General features: G+C 52.6%; 1 protein-coding gene across 1 annotated transcript in view; it reads right to left on the minus strand.

Annotated features, from left to right (window-relative positions):
- Positions 1-697: 697 nt before the first annotated feature.
- The window catches only part of LRRC38 (leucine rich repeat containing 38), a 29715-nt gene continuing 12085 nt past the window's right edge, over positions 698-18327 (minus strand). The window contains exon 2 of the mRNA XM_008694929.2: positions 698-1158. Coding sequence (XP_008693151.2) covers positions 905-1158 — 254 coding nt within the window. The 3' untranslated portion in view covers positions 698-904. The remainder of the gene's footprint in view (positions 1159-18327) is intronic.

The following is an 18327-nucleotide window of genomic DNA, read 5'->3' on the forward strand; positions in this document are numbered from 1 at the left end:
TTTTGAATCCTGGCCTCGAGGACAGTTTGTTGCAAGTTCTGGAGATAAGTCCGGCTGGGTGCCAGCACAGAGACCGGCCAGGCATTAGCTGGCTGAGGAGGGACTCGAAGTCGGGGGACCAGGGAGGGGGCTGGGGAAGAGGGACAACTGGCTGTATTTCAGGGGGCAGAGTGACGGGGCACATGGACCCACCGCCCTTCTACGAGCTGCTTCCTCTGAGGCTGAGGATGAGGGTGTGAGTTCTGCCAGGAAAGTCTTCCTCACCTACTCATCAAAATACAGCAACAAACACCTTTCGGCCGGCCGGAGCTTTTCCCTCGGTGCCGCTTCCGCCAACCTCCCGAGGCTGCTGAAGCCCATTACAGCAGGAGAAGCCCGCTCCAGGGACAGGACCCTGCATGGGGGTCCCCATCTGAGCTGCCGCATCCAGGAAGGAGGAGGCCGCTCCTCCGTCCCCCAGTCCAGGCCAGAGAACAGGTGCACAAACCAGCTGGGCGGTGGGAGCTACAAGTGTCCGCACCCCCTGGCTTGGGGTTCAGCCATCAGCGGGGAAGCCTGACGGGGTGTCTCCTCCCCCATTCTCGCACCTCAGACAGGGAGGCAGGGCCCCCGGCCCCCCAGAATCCCTCCTGGGCTCCTCCGGCCCCCGCAGGTTCTAAACTCTGAGATGGGAAGACCCAGTGGGTGCCCAGGGGCGTGGCCCACGACGCGCGCCAGGTGCAGGTCCCAGCTGGCGCCCAGGGGGCCTGGCCAGGGGCGGGCCAGGTGCACAGCGGCCCCGGGGACGGGTGCTGTTCTGGGAGCTGCAGGTTGACTCCTTCCCGCTTCCCGCTTCCCCTCTTCCCTCTCCGCGTGGAGGGGAGCCCGGCCTGGGCTCTGGCAAGCCAGGAAGGGAGGGGGCGGCTCAGTCGTCCTCATCCTCGTCCTCGTCTTCCGTGTCCTTGTTGGGCGCGCACCTCTGGAAGCACTGCACCACGGTGGCCAGGAAGAAGCTGGAGATGATGGCAGCGATGGACACAGCCACGCCCGAGAAGATGATGATGAACAGGTCCGTGAGCGACAGGCTGAACCTGCACTCGCTGAAGCTGGCCTCGGACAGCTCGCGCAGGAATACCCTCCTGTTGCCCAGGGGCAGGGAGCACTGGATCTCCTCGCGGCCTGTGGAGAAGGCAGGCGGGGTGAGAGAGAGAGGTCTGCAGGACGCAGGACAGCGCGACAGCGCGGGTGCCTGCAAAGTGCGGAGCAGGAGCAGTGCCCAGAGCGAAAGGGGGGGGGGGGGGAGCTGATTATAATGGAATTTACGCTTTTGTAAAAGCCCCAGAGCAATCCGCACAGGGAAATCAGAGTGCCTTGGTCTCCCTTGCCTGCTCCAGGTGTGGAACTCTGCGTTCTGAACCACTCTGGTGGTGATGCAAGAAGAGATTCAGGGCCAGGGCCTCTGCAGACCTTGATCCAGACCTGGGTACCACCCGGGATTGGGGGAGGGTGGGCCGAGGGCGGCTGAGGCAAGGGGGCGGGGGCAGCGCCCACGGATGCCATACGCTTCAGCTTGGAGTGCCACCTCCTGAGCTAGATGCCTTCCTCCTTGTCCTTGTCCTTAGGGCAAAAGTGAACAGAGGGTTAGCACGGCCCTGGAGTAAGTCCACTACTCTGGAGGGGGTTTCCCTCAATGGGAGTGGGGGAAATAGGCCCTATGTGAAGGTGGCCTTCGAACAGCAGTTACCGAAGCTTCTGTGACGCTTCCGTGAGCTTCAGAATCACCTGAAGAGAGTTTGAAAGTGCAGGCTCCCCGGGGAGTTGGCGAGCTTCTGGGACACTCACTCCGACCGTGCCCAGAGGAGCCCTGGTGAGCTCTGTTTTATATACTGAGGGTCCCTTTGAGATCTCACTTGAAGAGTGGCTGATTTAAAAAGAAGTTTCACCCCCTCCTGTCCAGAAAATCTGAGTCTGTGGTTTTCCAGACACTCATTTATTCATTCAACACACATTTACAGAGGTTTTATCCTGTGCCAAGGGACTGGTGACAAACAAGGCAAGAAAGGCCCCTAATGTCAGAGAGTGTAAATTCTAGAAGACAGACACGCGTTCGTGCCTCAAACACATGTGTATCGAGCATCCACTACCTGCTAGGCCCTGGGGATACAGCGGTGAGCACAACAAAGTTCTTGCTCCAGTGCAGCTTAGGTGTAGACAATTACTGAGTAGATCAAGAAAAATACTTAAATGTTGGGGCGCTTGAGTGGCTCAGCTGGTTAAGCATCTGACTCTTGATTTCAGCTCAGATCATGGTCTCAGGGTCGTGAGATCGAGCCCCTCGTCGGGCTCCACACTCGGTGGGGAGTCTGCTTCTCTCCCTCCCTCTCTGCCCTTCCCCCATCACACATGTGCTCTCGCTTTCTCTCAAATTAATAAATCTTTAAAAAAGAGATATACATACGTGCGAAGATGACACCCTAGGGTAAAATGAGGAGTGTCTGGGAAAGAGGGCTGTTTTTAGATGGGGTGTTCAGGAGCTGATGTTTCAGCAAAGATCTAAAGAACAAGACAGAATCAGTCACGGAAGAACAGTCGAGGCAGGGGAGACAGGAAGTTGGCAAAGAGCTCAGTGTTCAGAGAACATCATGTAGCCAGGGAAGCTGAGGGGGCAAAGGGGCATTTAGTATGAGCTGAGGTGGGAGACGGGCACACGGGTTGAGATGAACCCCCAGACTCGCCAGGGTCTCCAGATGAATATCAAGAACAGAGGCCCCAGCTCTACCACCAACCCTGTTACGGACTGAATCGTGTCCCCCTCCTCCCACGTTTATATGCTGAAGACCTAACCCCCAGTGTGACAATAATTAGAGATAACAATAGGGGGATAATTAAGTTCAATGAGGTCAGAAGGGTGTCACACCCTTCTGGGCCCTAATCTCACAGGACTGGTGTCTTCCTAAGATGAGGAAGAAACAACCCAGAGCTCTTTCTCTCTCTCTCTGCATGTGCACAGAGGTAAGGCCATGTGAGGACTCCAGGAGAAGGTGGCCATCTACAAGCCAGGAAGAGGGAACCCACCAGAAACGGACCCTGCTGGCACCTTGATCTGGGACTTCCAGCCTTCGGAACTGTGAGAAAATCAATGTCTGTTATCGGAGTCCCTAGCCTGTGGTATTTTGTCGTGGTGGCCCAAGGAAATGAATACAAAACCTCACTGGACATGAACAAAAGACAGACTTGTGTGAGCAGTCAGCCACCAAAGGCTGTTTGTTACGAAGTGTAATCCACGCACTCTGACCGATACACAGTATGAACTGTATACACATACTTCAGATGTAAGAAAATGTGTAATCTTAAAATGCATAAAGAAATCAGATCTTCTGTTCTGATCTGGAAGAGGAGAGAAAAATAAAGCGGTAGAAACTAGCACGCCTATTGCCCTCAGTATGGGCAAACTATTCCAAGTGCTACAAACATGCCAACTCTTAATTCTCGCCACAGCTTTATGAGGTAGGCAGTATTAGCGTGCCCATTTTATGGATGAGAACGCCGAACCCTAGCGGGTTTACATAGCTCGCCTTCAGTTCCACAGGTTCCCAGAAATGTGAGGACACCATTTTGACATGAAGCTCAGCTGCCTACAATCTGCTTACCTTTGGCTTCCTTGGAACTTTCAGGAAAACCTGCAATTGCTCTCTTTTTCAGGGCTTCCAGGTTTCAAAGAGCTGGCCCTCAATCCATCTCCAGAATTATCTGAGGGTCTTTATTTGTGTACCTTTCCTTCTCCAGCTCAGACACAGAGGCTTCCGCCTTCCTTCTGTCCTGGCCCATCTTTTACGTAGCGTACAGCCGACCCACTGATGCTCTCCTCCCCGTGGGAGCCATTGCCACGGCAACCAGACTTACAGTCCCTCCTCTCCCTGATCCTGTGCCCACCCGAATACCCAGGGAATGAGCTGGACAAGAGCTCTGCATGCTTCTCCAGTTTATGCTGGACTCGTTTTTGACTTTCTTTCTCTTAAAGAACCCCAACTTCCGTTGACTACTAAGGAGCATTTTCAATGCATCTAAACAGGGGTGCCTGGGTGGCTCAGTCATTAAGCATCTGCCTTCGGCCCAGGGCCTGATCCCAGGGTCCTGGGATTGAGCCCCGCATCAGGCTCCCTGCTCCGCTGGGAGCCCGCTTCTTCCTCTCCCTCTGCCCCTTGCTTGTGTTCCCTCTCTCGCTGGCTGTTTCTCTCTCTGTCGAATAAATAAAATCTTTAAAAAAAATGCATCTCAACAGAATTAGGAGAACTTGAAGACAGAGTTACATTGGCGTTCCCTTGGGATTCCCTTGTTTTCTTCAATGGAAAGTGGACAAATCATTTGACCTCCCTTCTCTGAACAGCGGCAGATGTTACGAACATAAACAAGAAGGACTCCAGTGAAGTCCAGGCTGTTTCTAATTCCAAGATAATATTTGCAATCTTCAAACCTGTACCAAGTCACTACTATTGCCTAGGGAAACTTTCTAGCAGTTCTTGTCTTCAATAAGCTGTATTCACTGGCAAACAACCACAACGCCAACAGCGCAAGCCCACAGAGCCTGCCCTTTAAACCCAGCCTTTGCCTGCCAAGACTCCTTGAGTCAATTCCGATTTCCATGATGGTCTCTGCGCCTGGAGATTAGGCTTGGCATTTTTACAAAGTGACACCTTTAGAGAATGTCATCTCACATTTCTCTGTGGCTAGAAGGAACAGGCTTGTTTGCAAAACATCACACACAAGCCCACCAGGAGTGGGAGACTCTGGAACCACGCTGGATGGAACTAGCACGATGAGATACCCTGTCTCGCCAGGGTCTCCAGATGAATATCAAGAACAGAGGCCCCACCTCTACCACCAACCCTGTTACGGACTGAATCGTGTCCCCCTCCTCCCAGAGCGGGGGATAAGAAGAGTCAGACAGAGTGTCAGCCGGGCAGACAAGGCTCAGCAGAGGGGACAGGGATCGCCGGAGGGCTCTGGAGACGCGTCCCAGGCTGGCTGCAGAACTCCGGAGTCAGGGTGATCTGGCTTTGGGTATCTCGTCTCTGCTGCACGATCTTACTCTAGACCTGAGTTTCTCACGCTTGGCACTACTGATGTTTTGTGTCAGTTGAGTGTTGTGGGAGGGCAGTCCTGTGTGGGGCAGGGTGTTTACCAGCATTCCTGCTCCCAGTAGTACGATCACGAATGTCTCCCAACAGTGCCACGTGGCCCCTGCAAGAGGAGAATAAAGTCCTTCTGGTTGAGAACTGCAGGGGGAAGTGCCCGGCAAAGTGAGTTACCCTCCAGGGCGGGGCTACTGTCTGTGACAGAGCTTAGCTATTAAGTGGCTTTCTTTGATTCGTGCATTAAACACAACAGGTGAGGTGTTATGCTAGAGGCTGTGAAGGACACAAAAAAGGAAACAGAGGCAGGAAGGAGGACGGGAAGGAAGGAAGAAGAGAAAGACACAGTTCTGGCCTCAGGACCTTCCGTCTAACAGGAGGGGTACCAGCGCAGGGCCAGTGGAAAGGTGGGGGGTCAAGGGCACATGAGGGGAGGGAGGGGGTCCCCAGGAGTCCCTCCTTGATTTGGAATGTTCCCCTTCCTTTCCTGACCCCCATCTCTTCAGCTGTCGGAGCTAAGAACAGTAAACAAAAGCCAATACTGATACAGCATTTTGAGTCCGCTGGGCGCTGCTCTTCGGGCTTTATGCACGTGAAGTTACTTGATCCTCACGCCAACCCCATGAGGAGCCTGCTATAACTCTCCCCGTTTTATGGATGATCCAACTGCGGCACAGAGATATCAAGTGACTTGCCCAAGGCCACACAGCCGGGGAACGACAGAACTGAGAGTGATCCCAGCCAGCCTGGCTCAAGTCCACACTCTGACCACCACCCTGGCCCACCTGCTCTCCCAGGGCTGCCCAGCCTCACCCAGGACCTCACAAGGAGTTCCTTTCAGGCAGACTGTCTTTTAAAGAGATGCTCTAGAACTCTCCAGCAACCTCCTGTGCCCAGCCCTGACCCAGACGGACCAGAAAGGTCTTCCTTGTCAGGAGCAGGACTCCGAATGTAGACATGGAGGGACACCCACGTGTGAGTCTTGGTAACCACCCCCCCCACCCTGGTGATGGTGTTGTGAGCATGACCTAAGGGGACATCTGTAAACTCTCACCGTGGCCCCTGGCCACCTTCGTGCTTGAAAACACAGCGTTCGTTTTATTCAGGTTTTCAAGGTTTCAAAATGTGCCCACACCTGACTCCAGATATCTGAGGAGCCTGCCTGCATCAGTCAGGGTTCTCCAGAGACACAACCAATAGGGTGTGTGTGTGCGTGTGTGTGTGTGTGTGCGTGTGTGTGTGTGTGTGTGTAAAGAGCTGTATCATAAGGAATCGGCTCACATGATGACGGAGGGTGACAAGTCCCCAGGTCCGCAGCCAGTAAGCTGGTGACCCCGAGAGCTGATGGGGTACTTCCAGGCTGAATATTGGCAGCCTCAACACCCAGGAAGAGCCAATGTTTCCGTTCAAGTCCGAAGGCAAGAACTGATGTTCCAGCTCAAGGCCGTCAGGCAGGAGGAGCTCCCCCTTACTCACAGGAGGGTCAGTTTTGATTTGTTCTAATCAACTGATTAGATGAGGCCCACCAACATTGGGGAGGGCACTCGGCTTCACCCAGTCTACGGATTCAAATGCTTATCTCATCCAAAGACACCCTCATAGGCGCACTTGGATAACGTCTGCCTCAACATCCAGGCTGTCGAAAATCTGCCGTCCCAGGGCTCTCCATGCCTTTCCGCAGCAGCAAGAGGGACTTTTTTGTTGTTTTTTTTAATAAAGATTTTATTTATTTGACAGAGAGACAGCCAGCGAGAGAGGGAACACAAGCAGGGGGAGTGGGAGAGGAAGAAGCAGGCTCATAGCAGAGGAGCCTGATGCGGGGCTCGATCCCATAACGCCGGGATCATGCCCTGAGCCGAAGGCAGACCTTAACGACTGCGCCACCCAGGTGCCCCGAGAGACGTTTTTTAATGGTATGGGTCTGAGGTGAAATTCAGAAGAAATTGTCTTTTTTCCTCTACTTGCTCAGAATACCCGAGGGGAGGCAGAAAGAGCTCGGAGCAAGAGCAGGACTTAGCAGTGAGGAAAATGGGACTATTTACGTGTCGAGAATCGAGAATCGTTCTCTGACTTCGGAGGGAGTGGTGGCTTCTCCTCCTCCTGCTTCTCCTCCCTCTGCCCTCCAATCGCCTCCTCCTCTCCCTCTCTCCTTCTCTTTCTTCCTCTGTGTCCTTTTTTTTTTTTTTTAATTGATTTATTTATTTTAGAGAAAGAAAGAAAAAGAAAGAAAGAAAGCACGCAGGGGAGGGGGCTGCAGGAGAGCGAGAGAGAGAATCCTCAAGCAGACTCCCCAGTGAGCGAGGAGCCTGATGCAGGGCTCGATCTCTTGACCCCGAGATCATGACCGGAGCTAAAATCGGGAGTCAGACGCTCAACCGACTGAGCCACCCAGGCGGCCCTCCTCCGTGTACTTTTTATTGTGGCAAAACATACAGGACATAAAACTTACTGTTTGAACTGTTTCTAAGTGTGCAATTTGATGGCATGAAGTATAGTTAACAATGTTGTACAATAATCACCACTACCATTTCCAGAACGTTCTCATCCCTTAAACTCTGTACCCTTTCCTCCGTTCCCAGCCCCTGCTAACTGCTGTCCTACTTTCTGTCTCTATGAACTTGCCTACTCGGAGGGGCTTAACCATACAATCTGTGTCGTTTTATGGCTGGCTTATTTCACCAAGCAGAATGTGTTTAAGGTCCCTCCATGGCTGTAGCACGTATCAAAATTTCCCTCTTTTTTAAGCTGAATGATATTCCATTGCGTGGATACGCCACATTTTATTTCTCCTTTTGTCTGTTGATGGAACACTGGGTTGTTTTCACCTTGTGGCTATTGTAAATACTTCTGCTGTAAACATTGGCATGGAAGTATCTGTTGAAATCTGGCAGTTCTTGGGGAAATGTACCCAGAAGTGGAAATGCTCGGTCATATGGTGATTCTATGTTTAACTTTTTGAGGGACCTCCATACTGTGTTCCACAGTGGCGGCACCCCATTTTATGTTCCTGCCAGCAAAGCACAAGGGTTCCAACCTCTCCACATCTTTGCCCACACTTATTATGTCACATTAAGAAAATAAAAAGAAGGCCCATCCTAAGGGGTGTAAAGTAGTATCTCATTTGTTGTGGGTTTTGTGATTTTGACTTGCATTTCTCACATGACTAGGGCTTGGGCATCTTTTCATGTGCTCGTTGGCCCGCTCCTTCTTTTTAAATAAAGACTCTCATCTCCTAAAACACTGGCATGTGACATGTCATCAGGGGTTAGCAGCCACATTGCAAAGGGTTAGTCCCTAGCGATTCAACACCGGGTGGAGAGCAGGCCTGGAAAAGCCCAGAGGAGATAGACTGGGCGGACTTCCGAAAAGAAAGAATATGCCTATCTATCTCCCAATTCAGTGTAATTCACCTACAACGTCCTGAGCCCTCACCCATCCCCTAAAGCAGGAAGGGTGGGCGTGCCGTGTGGGGACCAGGTCCCGAGCACCTGCTGTGCTCTGATGCAGAGAGCCCCTCAGCACACATCACTTACCACTTGCTGCATCTGGGAGGCGAGCGGCACTAGGCTCAACTCAAGGCTGAGGAAACGGGCCTCAGAAATCTTTGACAATTCGCATATTATTAAACGGTAAAGCCGGAATTCAAGCCACACTCAACTTGGTCTGTTTTACCCCGAAGCCCATGTTTCTTCCGTCTGCCCATGTTGTCTGTCGCACCAAAGAAAGTGACATCCCTGGCCCCAGGACATTTCTAACCCAGCAGAGGAACCCAAACTAAAGTCTATGAAGCCACCGGAAAGGAAGGTCATATCCAGCTGGGGGTGTGTAGGGCTTCACAAATTGAGAGAACGACGAGACAGGGTGTCTAGAAGCTCTAGTACGTTCTCATCAGTATTTATGGAGTGAATGAGTAGCTTTGAGTTTGAAGGATTATTCGGGTGGAGTGAGAAAGGCCTTGCAGGCAAGAGGCACAGGTGGAATCTGAAAGCGTGGGTGGGCGTTAGACGTTCCTCCAGGACTAGGATAGCGCCCCCCAGCTACGGCATCTTCCCAAAGGACCGTCCCTGGTGGATTTCTGGTGGGCTGTGTGTCGAGTCACCAGAGAGTCACGGCCAGGAACTGAGAATTTGGATTAAGACATTAAAAAAAAAATGGGGGGTTTTTTTGGTCAATGCGATGGTGGTAGTCTTTAAAGAATCTAAAAAATCCCATTTAAATCAGGAAAGGAAGCAGCATTGTCACACGGACACAAGTGTCAGACTGCTGTAATGAGACAGGACACATGTCGTGAGCCTCTTCAGTCCCCGTCCCCCGCCTGGCTCCTGTGCAAGCACCTGAGGGGGCGGCTTCTGCCCGTCCCGTGTCCCGGGCAGCCGGGAGTGAAGGGCATGGCCAGAGGCGGAGGCCAAGGCCCTCTGCTCATGACGAAGATCTCTTGAGAGCCTACAGTCCACAGCTGTGGTCCTCAGGCTTTTGGATGTTATATGCCGGTAAAAAAGAGAGAGAGAGAGAGAGAGAAAGAAGGAAAGAAAGAAAGAAAGAAAGAAAGAAAGAAAGAGAAGGAAGGAGGAAAGAAGGAGGAAGGAAGAAAGAAAGGAAGAAAGAAAAGAAACAGAGAGACGGACAGAGGACCACAGCTTATAATTTTGCCCGTAAGGACATCCAAAGCATCATCACCCCCATCACTATCATCACCATCATATTGTAAGAGGAGCTTTTGTACGCCATTAAAGTTAAGAAGGGCAGAATAAGATGGAAAGGGGTAAATACGTTGAGCCTTAAGAACCACTCAGCACGCCGCCCTCACAGCCCTCCCTTTGCGAAGGGCCTGTGGGTGCCTGGACAGATGACCCCAGATCCGGGGCCGCTTGGGGGGCACCGTCTACATTCCGTACTTCCCGTTTCACCTGGAACGAGTGCCCGGGGGTCGAGGGTCGCTTCCTTACTCCTCAAGAGCTGAGGTCTGGGAAGGACAGCTCCAGGGCCACACCCCCCTTCTCCGCTCCTCCCATGTTTTCAGAAGTCAAGTCATAGGCAACACGGCCAGGCCCATTGGTTTCCGCGCTGTCTCAGGCTGCTTTTGTGCTGCAATGGCAGATTTGAGTAGTTTACAAGGCCTGAAAGATTTGCCATCTGGCCCTTTCAAGGAGGTTTGCCAATTCTTGTTCAAAACTCAAGAAACACCTCCTACGGGAAGCCTGCCCTGAATGCTACCTATGTTCCACCTTCCCCTGAGTCAGGCTTCTCCTTCCTGAACCCCCATACATCATAATCCACAACCCCCATACTCCACAGGGTGGGGGGCTGTGCCTACCATGTCTGCACCCACAGCTCCCACCTTGGAGCCTGGCACACACTACGGGAATATCACAAAAACCGAGAAAATCCAGAACAAGTCAGAAAAGTCTAGGTGGGAAGGGTCCCAGCCTGTGATGCCCAGCCAGGGTCCTGACGGTGGGCTGTGGGTCTTTCAGAAACTTGACTGTGATGAGGCCTCAGGGGCTGTGAGTCAAACATGCAGTTTGTGCGGTGGACAACATCTTTCAAAGCTATATTCTGGAAACATTAACCTAAAAGGTTCTTAGTGGCAAAAATGTCAGGAGCTACCAATTTTTATGACTTTTCGCCCTTCTTCAATGAAGTGCATCCAAGATGCGAGCTCCTCCTACTTATTACAGATGTGGGGTTCGGCAGAGGACACGATTCCCGCCGAGAATGTAGAACTGAATGAACGAGAGACATGGAATCCCGAGGAAGGAGAGCAGAAGATCAGCTTCATTACCGCGGGAGACTTGGCGCGGCCCTCCTGCTTCTGCTCTGCACGCCGCCCCAGTCCTCCCTTCGGCAGCCACAGTGGGTCTTTTACAGAAAAACTTGCATCCCATCATTCTTCGGCTCAACACTCCTCCCTCCCAAGCCTCTTTATCTTTCTCAAAGTGAAACCCACGATCCTTCCTGCCATCCCCCCGAACCTCTCACTCCACCTTGCTTGCCATTCCTCCAACACCCCAAGCACAGGCCTACCTCAGGGCCTTTGCACCTGCTCCCTCTACCTGGCTCACTCCTTCACGTTCTTAGGGCCCCTGCTCAGATGTCACCTGTCGGAGATGCTCTCCTCACCCCCACCATCATTCTCCATCCCCCCGCCTGGCTTTATTTTTCTCGAGAGCACTCAGCACTACCTGACATATTACCTATATATGTATTTATTTTCTGCTTCCCTCCCCCTCCCCCACTCCAGTGTCGACTCTGTGAGGTCAGGCTTCTGGTTTTGTTCCCGGCTGTATTCCCAGTACCTAGAACTTTCAAAATATATTTTTGAATGAAAGATAGGATGGGAGAATGACTTAGCATTGCAGCCACAAAGAGCTTCCTAAACCATCTCCCCTGACAGATAGGCCATCCCTCCTAATGCCCAATGGTGCTGGACAAAAGTCCTTTTCCCCAAATTCATCAGCAGATAACTCTCCACTCCCTGCTGGGAGAGAGAAGCTCTATGTGTTTCTCCCGTGCTTTTCCCTCTTGAGGGGTGGAAATTCTCAGATGGCATGGGAACAAAGAGCCCCCCACAAATAGTGGGGGCACATCAGCTAACCCCCCCTGGAGTCTTACCACACGCAGGTGACCTTCTAAGCACTCTACAACTGTCTACACTGCTTTAATCCACAAAGCAAACTCTGGGGCAAGTACTATGGGGACTCCGGTTCGCAGGTAAGGAAACCAAACTGCTGTGTTATTTGCCTAAGGTTATCCAGCAAAGAAATGGTAGAGCCAGGATTCGGCGTCAGGCAGTCTGACTCCAGACCCTTGCGGTTAGCCATTACCCTCCCTTATTGCCTTAAAAATGCTTGCACAAGTTACCACAGGGGATACAAAGCCCCAGTGGGTCGTATCATTACGCCAAGGCCGCACAGTAAACGTGCAAACCCAATTTGGAACCCGTGCTACCTCCAGTGACGGTCCCCGCCCACGGGACTTGGGGGAAAGAACACCCAAGTTCACGCTCAAGGGTCTGGGTGTTGTATTCCTTTCCTGGGGCTGCCCTAACTCATTACCGCACACTGGGTGGCTTCAAGCAAGTTTATTCCCTCACAGTTCTGGAGGCCAGAACCTGGAACTGAAGTATGGGGAGGGCCGGGCTCCCTCCGAAGGCTCGAGGGGGGAATACGTCCCGGCCTCCTCCGGCTCTCGTGGCTCCAAAGGTTCTTTGGTTTATGGCAGTGTCACCCCACCCTCTGCCTCTGACAAATCTCCCTCTTATAAAAACACACCTGCCATTGGATTTAGGCCCATCCGAAATCCAGGATGAGCTCATCTTGAGATCCTTAGTTACATCGGCAAAGACTCTTTTTGCAAATAAGGTCCTGCTCACAGGTTGCAGGCTCTGGGACTTGGCCATATCTCTTGGGGGGACACAAGTCAACCCACTCTGAGTGTCTTACGGGTGACAGTCAGCTGCTGCCCCTTGGCCTCTCGTCCTCCCTGACTCCTAATTTGGAGGCTGCCCCCAGATTGCATTTTGGGCCATCAACTTCCACTTCTTGGGTACCTCTTGAAAATGCATGGCCCTCCCCTGGCCAGGGGGTCAGCATGTGACTGACACTGGGCCACAGTCTCTCTGTCCTGGTAAACGGAACCTTGAGTGGCTTGACCACGACGGTGGCCACAGCCCATTCAGTCCTCCTTCCTCCTGCAGGATGGCTCGACCCCCCACCCGCTGCTGCTCTGTCCCCTTGACTGATGACTTCTCCCCAGCAGCTGACACCTGAGCTGCAGAGGGTGAAGAGCTGCCACTCTCCTGAAATAGATGGTGACACAGCGGATGGTAGATTGAGATTAATCTCTTGCCCCTTGCCAACAAACAGGCCTGCAGCCAGAGGATCTCCGGGGCCCTCCCCTCTGAGCCAGTCTCTGCCACCCGCCCCCCATCCCCGGCCCCGGCACCAGGACCTGCCTAATCCATATCAACGACAGGCTCTTCTAAGCACTTTTGTCATTAAAAATATATTTCTGTTTTCCCAACTCCACTTAGGCAAAGCCCAAGTATACACTGAAAGAACAGAAATAATAAGAAGGAGGATAAAAGGACCTATAAATACATACTTAACACACTGGCTTACACCTTTCTAGATTTCTTCTGCATGTCTGTGTACAGAAATGGACCAAGTAGAAATTCAGTCTGCCACTCTGTTGGGTAAGCATACCGGGAACATCCTTCCATCCGACCAGCGTCATCGCCAAATGTCCCTTGTTTACCGATTGATTTATTTTTAAGCAGGCTACACACCCAGCGCAGAGCCCGAGGCGGAACTCGAACTCACGACCCTGAGATCGAGACCTGAGCTGAGATCAAGAGTCAGACGCTTAGCCGACTGAGCCACCCAGGTGCCCCCCACCAAACATCATTTGTAATGGTTACAGGCCCTGTATTGTGTAGATGAGCCATGAGTTACTTCTGCAATCCCAGGGTGCTTCCAGTCTTTTCCTTATTAGAAGCAAGGCCACTATGGGCATCTATATACACATTCTTAATGATCCCCCCACGATGCATTCCCACAAGTTGAAGACTGTGCCTGCACTTGTGCCAGCAATGGATTTTGTCACTCTTTCATCTTTGCCGAGCTCATTAGCCATAAAAGAGTGTAATTGCTGATTTAATTTGCATTTCTCTGGTTATGAATAGAGCTAAATGGTGTATCATGGGCTCATGGACCATTCGGAGTGGTTCTTCCGTGAACTGCCTGCCCAGGACCTGTACTAAATGCTTCAGACGTCTTATCAAGGGGTGAGAAGGCCCCGGTGTCAAGGAGGGTTGGGGAGAGAGTGTGGCCAATCCTCTCCACCCAAACCACGGCTAGAGCTACAGCTCCCAGGGAAGAGGCCTCCCCTACCTCCCATGCCCCGGAGGAAGGACCAGCACGAAGGTCTTCCGGGGGCCCCCGGGCATCCGTCCCACTGCTCTTGACCAGAGCTCACCCTCCTAGCAATCTCCTCTCCCGCTCTCTGGAGCCGGAGGGCTCAGTGTGGCTGCTGAAACCCTGCCAGGGGCCGCCTGCCAGCCTCCCAGAACTCCAGACCCGGAGGACAGAAGCAGTGTGGTGTTCTTCCAGATGCGCAGCCAGACTTCCAGCCGCGCTTCCTGACTTCGCAGCAGCGTAGAAGGTTAGATCCAAAGGCATGTGTGTGTGCCGCCCTGCCCCACGTCTCCCCCTTATTGGACCTGAAGGTGCGGGTCCCATGGCCCCTTGCTGCAGCCTCTCGGTGTCACAGAGGAAGACTTCTCGGGGACGCATCCCTGCATGGAGTGCAGGGGGCGGCGAGGTGCTGGGAACGCCAGCTCTAATTTCCGATAGTGCTGGCCTTTGTTCTCCACCATATCTTTCATTAAATATGGGCTGCGGCATCAGGGGAAATTCCCAATTGTCCTCCCTGTCTCAGCCGCAGACACTTTGTCTGATTAAATAATCAGCTGATTTCCACCAGGGGACGAGGCACCTGCAGCATCAGCTCAAGGGCTCCGGCCTTGTGCTGGCTCCACAGAGCACATTCTGTAGAATGGGCAGCACAGTGCAGTCGGTCTCACTGTGTCCGCTATCCTACACTCTGGCCTGACTTGCAGCCCTGGACCTCAGGACACCCACATCAGTCACTGCACAAGGATAGAACATCGACAGACTCACAGTGCAGCTTTCCCAGCCTGCCTTCCTCCTGGCAAGAAATGAGCAGAGATGATCGCTGAGCGTTGAAAATCTGGGAAGGTGTGCACACATTTCTGTTACCATCACCAGCATCACCCTCACTGCCATCATCTTGACCATCACCACCACCTGTCCCGGGTACACCATCACCACCATGATGTCCACCACCTGTCCTAGTTCCATCATCTCCACCATGATGTCCACCACCTGTCCCATGTGCACCATCACCACCACAATGTCCACTACCCATCCCGTGTGCAGCATCTCCACCATGATGTCCCTCACCTACCCTGTGTACACATCTCCACCATGATGTCCCTCACCTGTCCCATGTACACATCTCCACCATGATGTCCCTCACCTGTCCCATGTACACCATCTCCACCATGATGTCCCTCACCTGTCCCATGTGCACCGTCTCCACCATGATGTCCCCCACCTGTCCTGTCTGCACCATCTCCTCCAGGAAGCCACCTCCACCATTTCTACCACCACCATCACTGCCACCTCAGTCATCAACACCAGGTATTTGCTAGTGGTAAGGAGACGCATCTGTGTCTAGTTACTATCGATGATCTAGTTAAAGAGAACATTCTGGCAAGTGTCTCTGTGTAAGGAAGTCTAAGACTGGCCCCGTGAGTCTGGTACCTCCTGGACTCATGGTGCTCAACGCTCCATGCTCCATGGAGTACTCAGAGACCCCTACCGTGGCTCTCTCCCTGGACCTGTCCTCAGGAGTTCTCATTGCCTCAAGTAAATCTCCAACAGTGGACCCCCTGGCCAGGTGGAAAATGTGATGTGTTGAGTGTGCTGGGGGTGAGGAGGGGTGTGCATGGGAAGTGAGCCCCTTCTGACCACACTGTTGAGATGACATTCGATAAGGAAGTAGTATTTACTGAAGCTCCTACGATTGACCAGGGACTATGATGAGGACTTTACCATTATCAACTCGCTTGATCCTCCTTAACAGAGCTTTAAAGATTTTATCATTTATTTATTTATTTATTTATTTATTTATTTATTTATTTAATCTGGGTGGGGGGGGGGCAGAAGGAGAGGGGACAGAATCTCAAGCAGACTCTCTACTGAGCCAGGAGCCCACTGTGGGGCTTGATCTCACACCCCTGAGATCGTGACCTGAGCCGAAATCAAGAGTTGGACGTTGAACCAACCAGAGCCACCCAGGCGTACCAGAATGTCCTTCTTTTTAAAGCTGACTCACATTCCACTGTCTGGATAGACCATGTTTTGCTTCTCTATTCATCAGTGGACCCTTGGGTTGCTTTGGGCTGTTGTGAATAATACTGCCACGGATATGGGTGTGAGGCGTTTTTTAGACGCAGAGACCGGGGCTCAGAGAAGCTGCATGACTTGCCCAACGTCAGCCAGCTCGTCTGTGAGGCTGTGGCTGCAAAGACAGACCTGGCTGTCACCGAAGCCCATCCTCCCTCCAGACACCGTGGCACCCTCAGTACGGCGTGGGCTCGCAGCGTGGTCATTTGTGGAACTTCGCCAGGCCGCTTTCCAGGGAACAACTTCATCCCAGTTGTGAGACGGGCCCTCGTGTCCCCCTGTGTCTGCTCAGTGGTGCCACCGTCCCTCTCTCCTCTGGACCCCGTCCGTCTTTCCCCTCAGCATGTGAGGCCTGCCTCTCTCGGAGTCCCTGGTGGCTGCCCCGATCTTCAACGCTTCTGACAGTCACCCAGCGCTGGCGGTCCCTCTCAGTGCCTAACGTTCTCTCTACGCCTCAAACGTCTCTGAAACCAACACAGCAAATGTCAATTTCCTGGGAAGTCAGGAATCAGGTTGGGTTTCTGTTACATTTATGATGCTTTCGGCAGCGGGGGGGAGGGGATATGAGTAGACCTGGGGTCCCAGAAGCAGACCCTTCCCCGGGCAGTTTTCAGTAGATCCCAGCGCTGTGGCAGCCGCTGTCACTGGGGCCAGAGTTGTGGGCTGTTTGGACGTGACCACAGGGTCAGGGGTTGGAGGGAGGGCAGGGGCCGTCATTAGAAGCCATCTGTGCAGGCAGAGAGGCCCTTACCTTTATCGGAGCCTCTACTTTCACAGGTGGGGAAACGGGGGGAGCCGGGAAAGGCCAAAGAAACGAAAACACCTCGATTTCGGCCTGCAAGACCCGTTTTGGACTTCTGACCTACGGAACTAGAAGATCATAGATCTGTGTGATCTTCAGGCCCTAATTTTGTGGTAATTCTGTTAGAGGAAACTAACACAGCCCCCAGGATCACACAGGAGTCAGAGGCAGAGCCCTGCCTGGGAGCAGACCCTTGGTCCCAAGCACCCGCAGCACGACACTGAGACATATCGGAGGCTCAGCGTGAGCTTCTGGAACTGGGTCCTTGGGAAGGTGACATGGGTGTTGATTTAGTAATAATAATAATAACAGCTGGTGTTTACTATGGGCTGTCTGCGTGCCAGGCGCTGTGCTGAGCTACGAATATTCTTGTCTCTATTTTACATGTGACAACTGAAGCCCAGAGAGGTTAAGTGATCTGCTCAGGCTCACACAGCTAGTAAATAGAAGAGTGGGATTCAAATGGTGGGGGCTCTAAATGCAAAGCCTGAGTGCTCAGCCACTGTGCCACATCTCCATCTGGTGACTGATGAACAGTATGAGGGCACACCTGCAGCCCGGAACTTGGGGGGGGGCGGGCGCTGGGCTAGACCTTTGTCTGCTTTTCACTAGTTTGCTGTGTGACTTTGGACAAGTCACTCGATCTCTCTGAGCCATGGTTTCCTACCTGAAAATGAAGAGGGATAAACTAGATCACCCTAGAAGCTAAGCTTGAGTTTTCTGGAGTGTTCCCTCCAAGAAAGCAGAGTTTGGGTCCAGATCACGGCCACGTCCTTCACACTTCAGCTAACCTTGCTTTCACACATGTTTAGTCTGCTCTGGTTTCTGCGAAGACATTCAGGGCATCTTTGGATTCAGGCCAGGTTCCGAATCTGGAAAGCTCACTAAGTTTGGCTCTGAGCCCAAAGCAGAGGCTCTGGACCCGCGAGGGTGGGCTTGCCACTAAGGCGCCCTGGTTTCTGATGTGAGATTTGTGAAGCTGCACAGGGGCTCGTGACTAAGATCTTAGAACCAGTCTCTCGGGGTCACACCTTCCCTCTGGCTGGTGACCCCGACCAAGTTGCATTAGCCTCTCTGTGCCTTGGCTTTCTCACCCGTCCAATGGGGTGATGCTGGCTGGAAACGTCCTCCTTGGACGATACTAACAGGCCTGGAGCTATGCCGTCCCCTGCGGTAGCCCCTGGCCCGGTGCTGACAAGTTCATATGTGTCCAGTCTGGACTGAGTTGTGCTGTAAGTGTCAAACGCACCCCAGACGTTGAAGACTTGGTATGCAAACAGGATGGGAAGAGAGCTCATGAATGACAAGTACAACATTCTGGATCTGCTGGATTCAATAAGATATTAAAATTCATTTCACCTGTTGATTTGCAGCTCGCTTTGTCTTTCCACTGGGTGGGGCTGCCCTGGGGGGCTTAGCTCAG

The sequence above is a fragment of the Ursus maritimus genome, unplaced genomic scaffold, assembly GCF_017311325.1.
Source record: "Ursus maritimus isolate PB19 unplaced genomic scaffold, ASM1731132v1 scaffold_32, whole genome shotgun sequence".
In the NCBI taxonomy this organism is placed as follows: domain Eukaryota; kingdom Metazoa; phylum Chordata; class Mammalia; order Carnivora; family Ursidae; genus Ursus; species Ursus maritimus.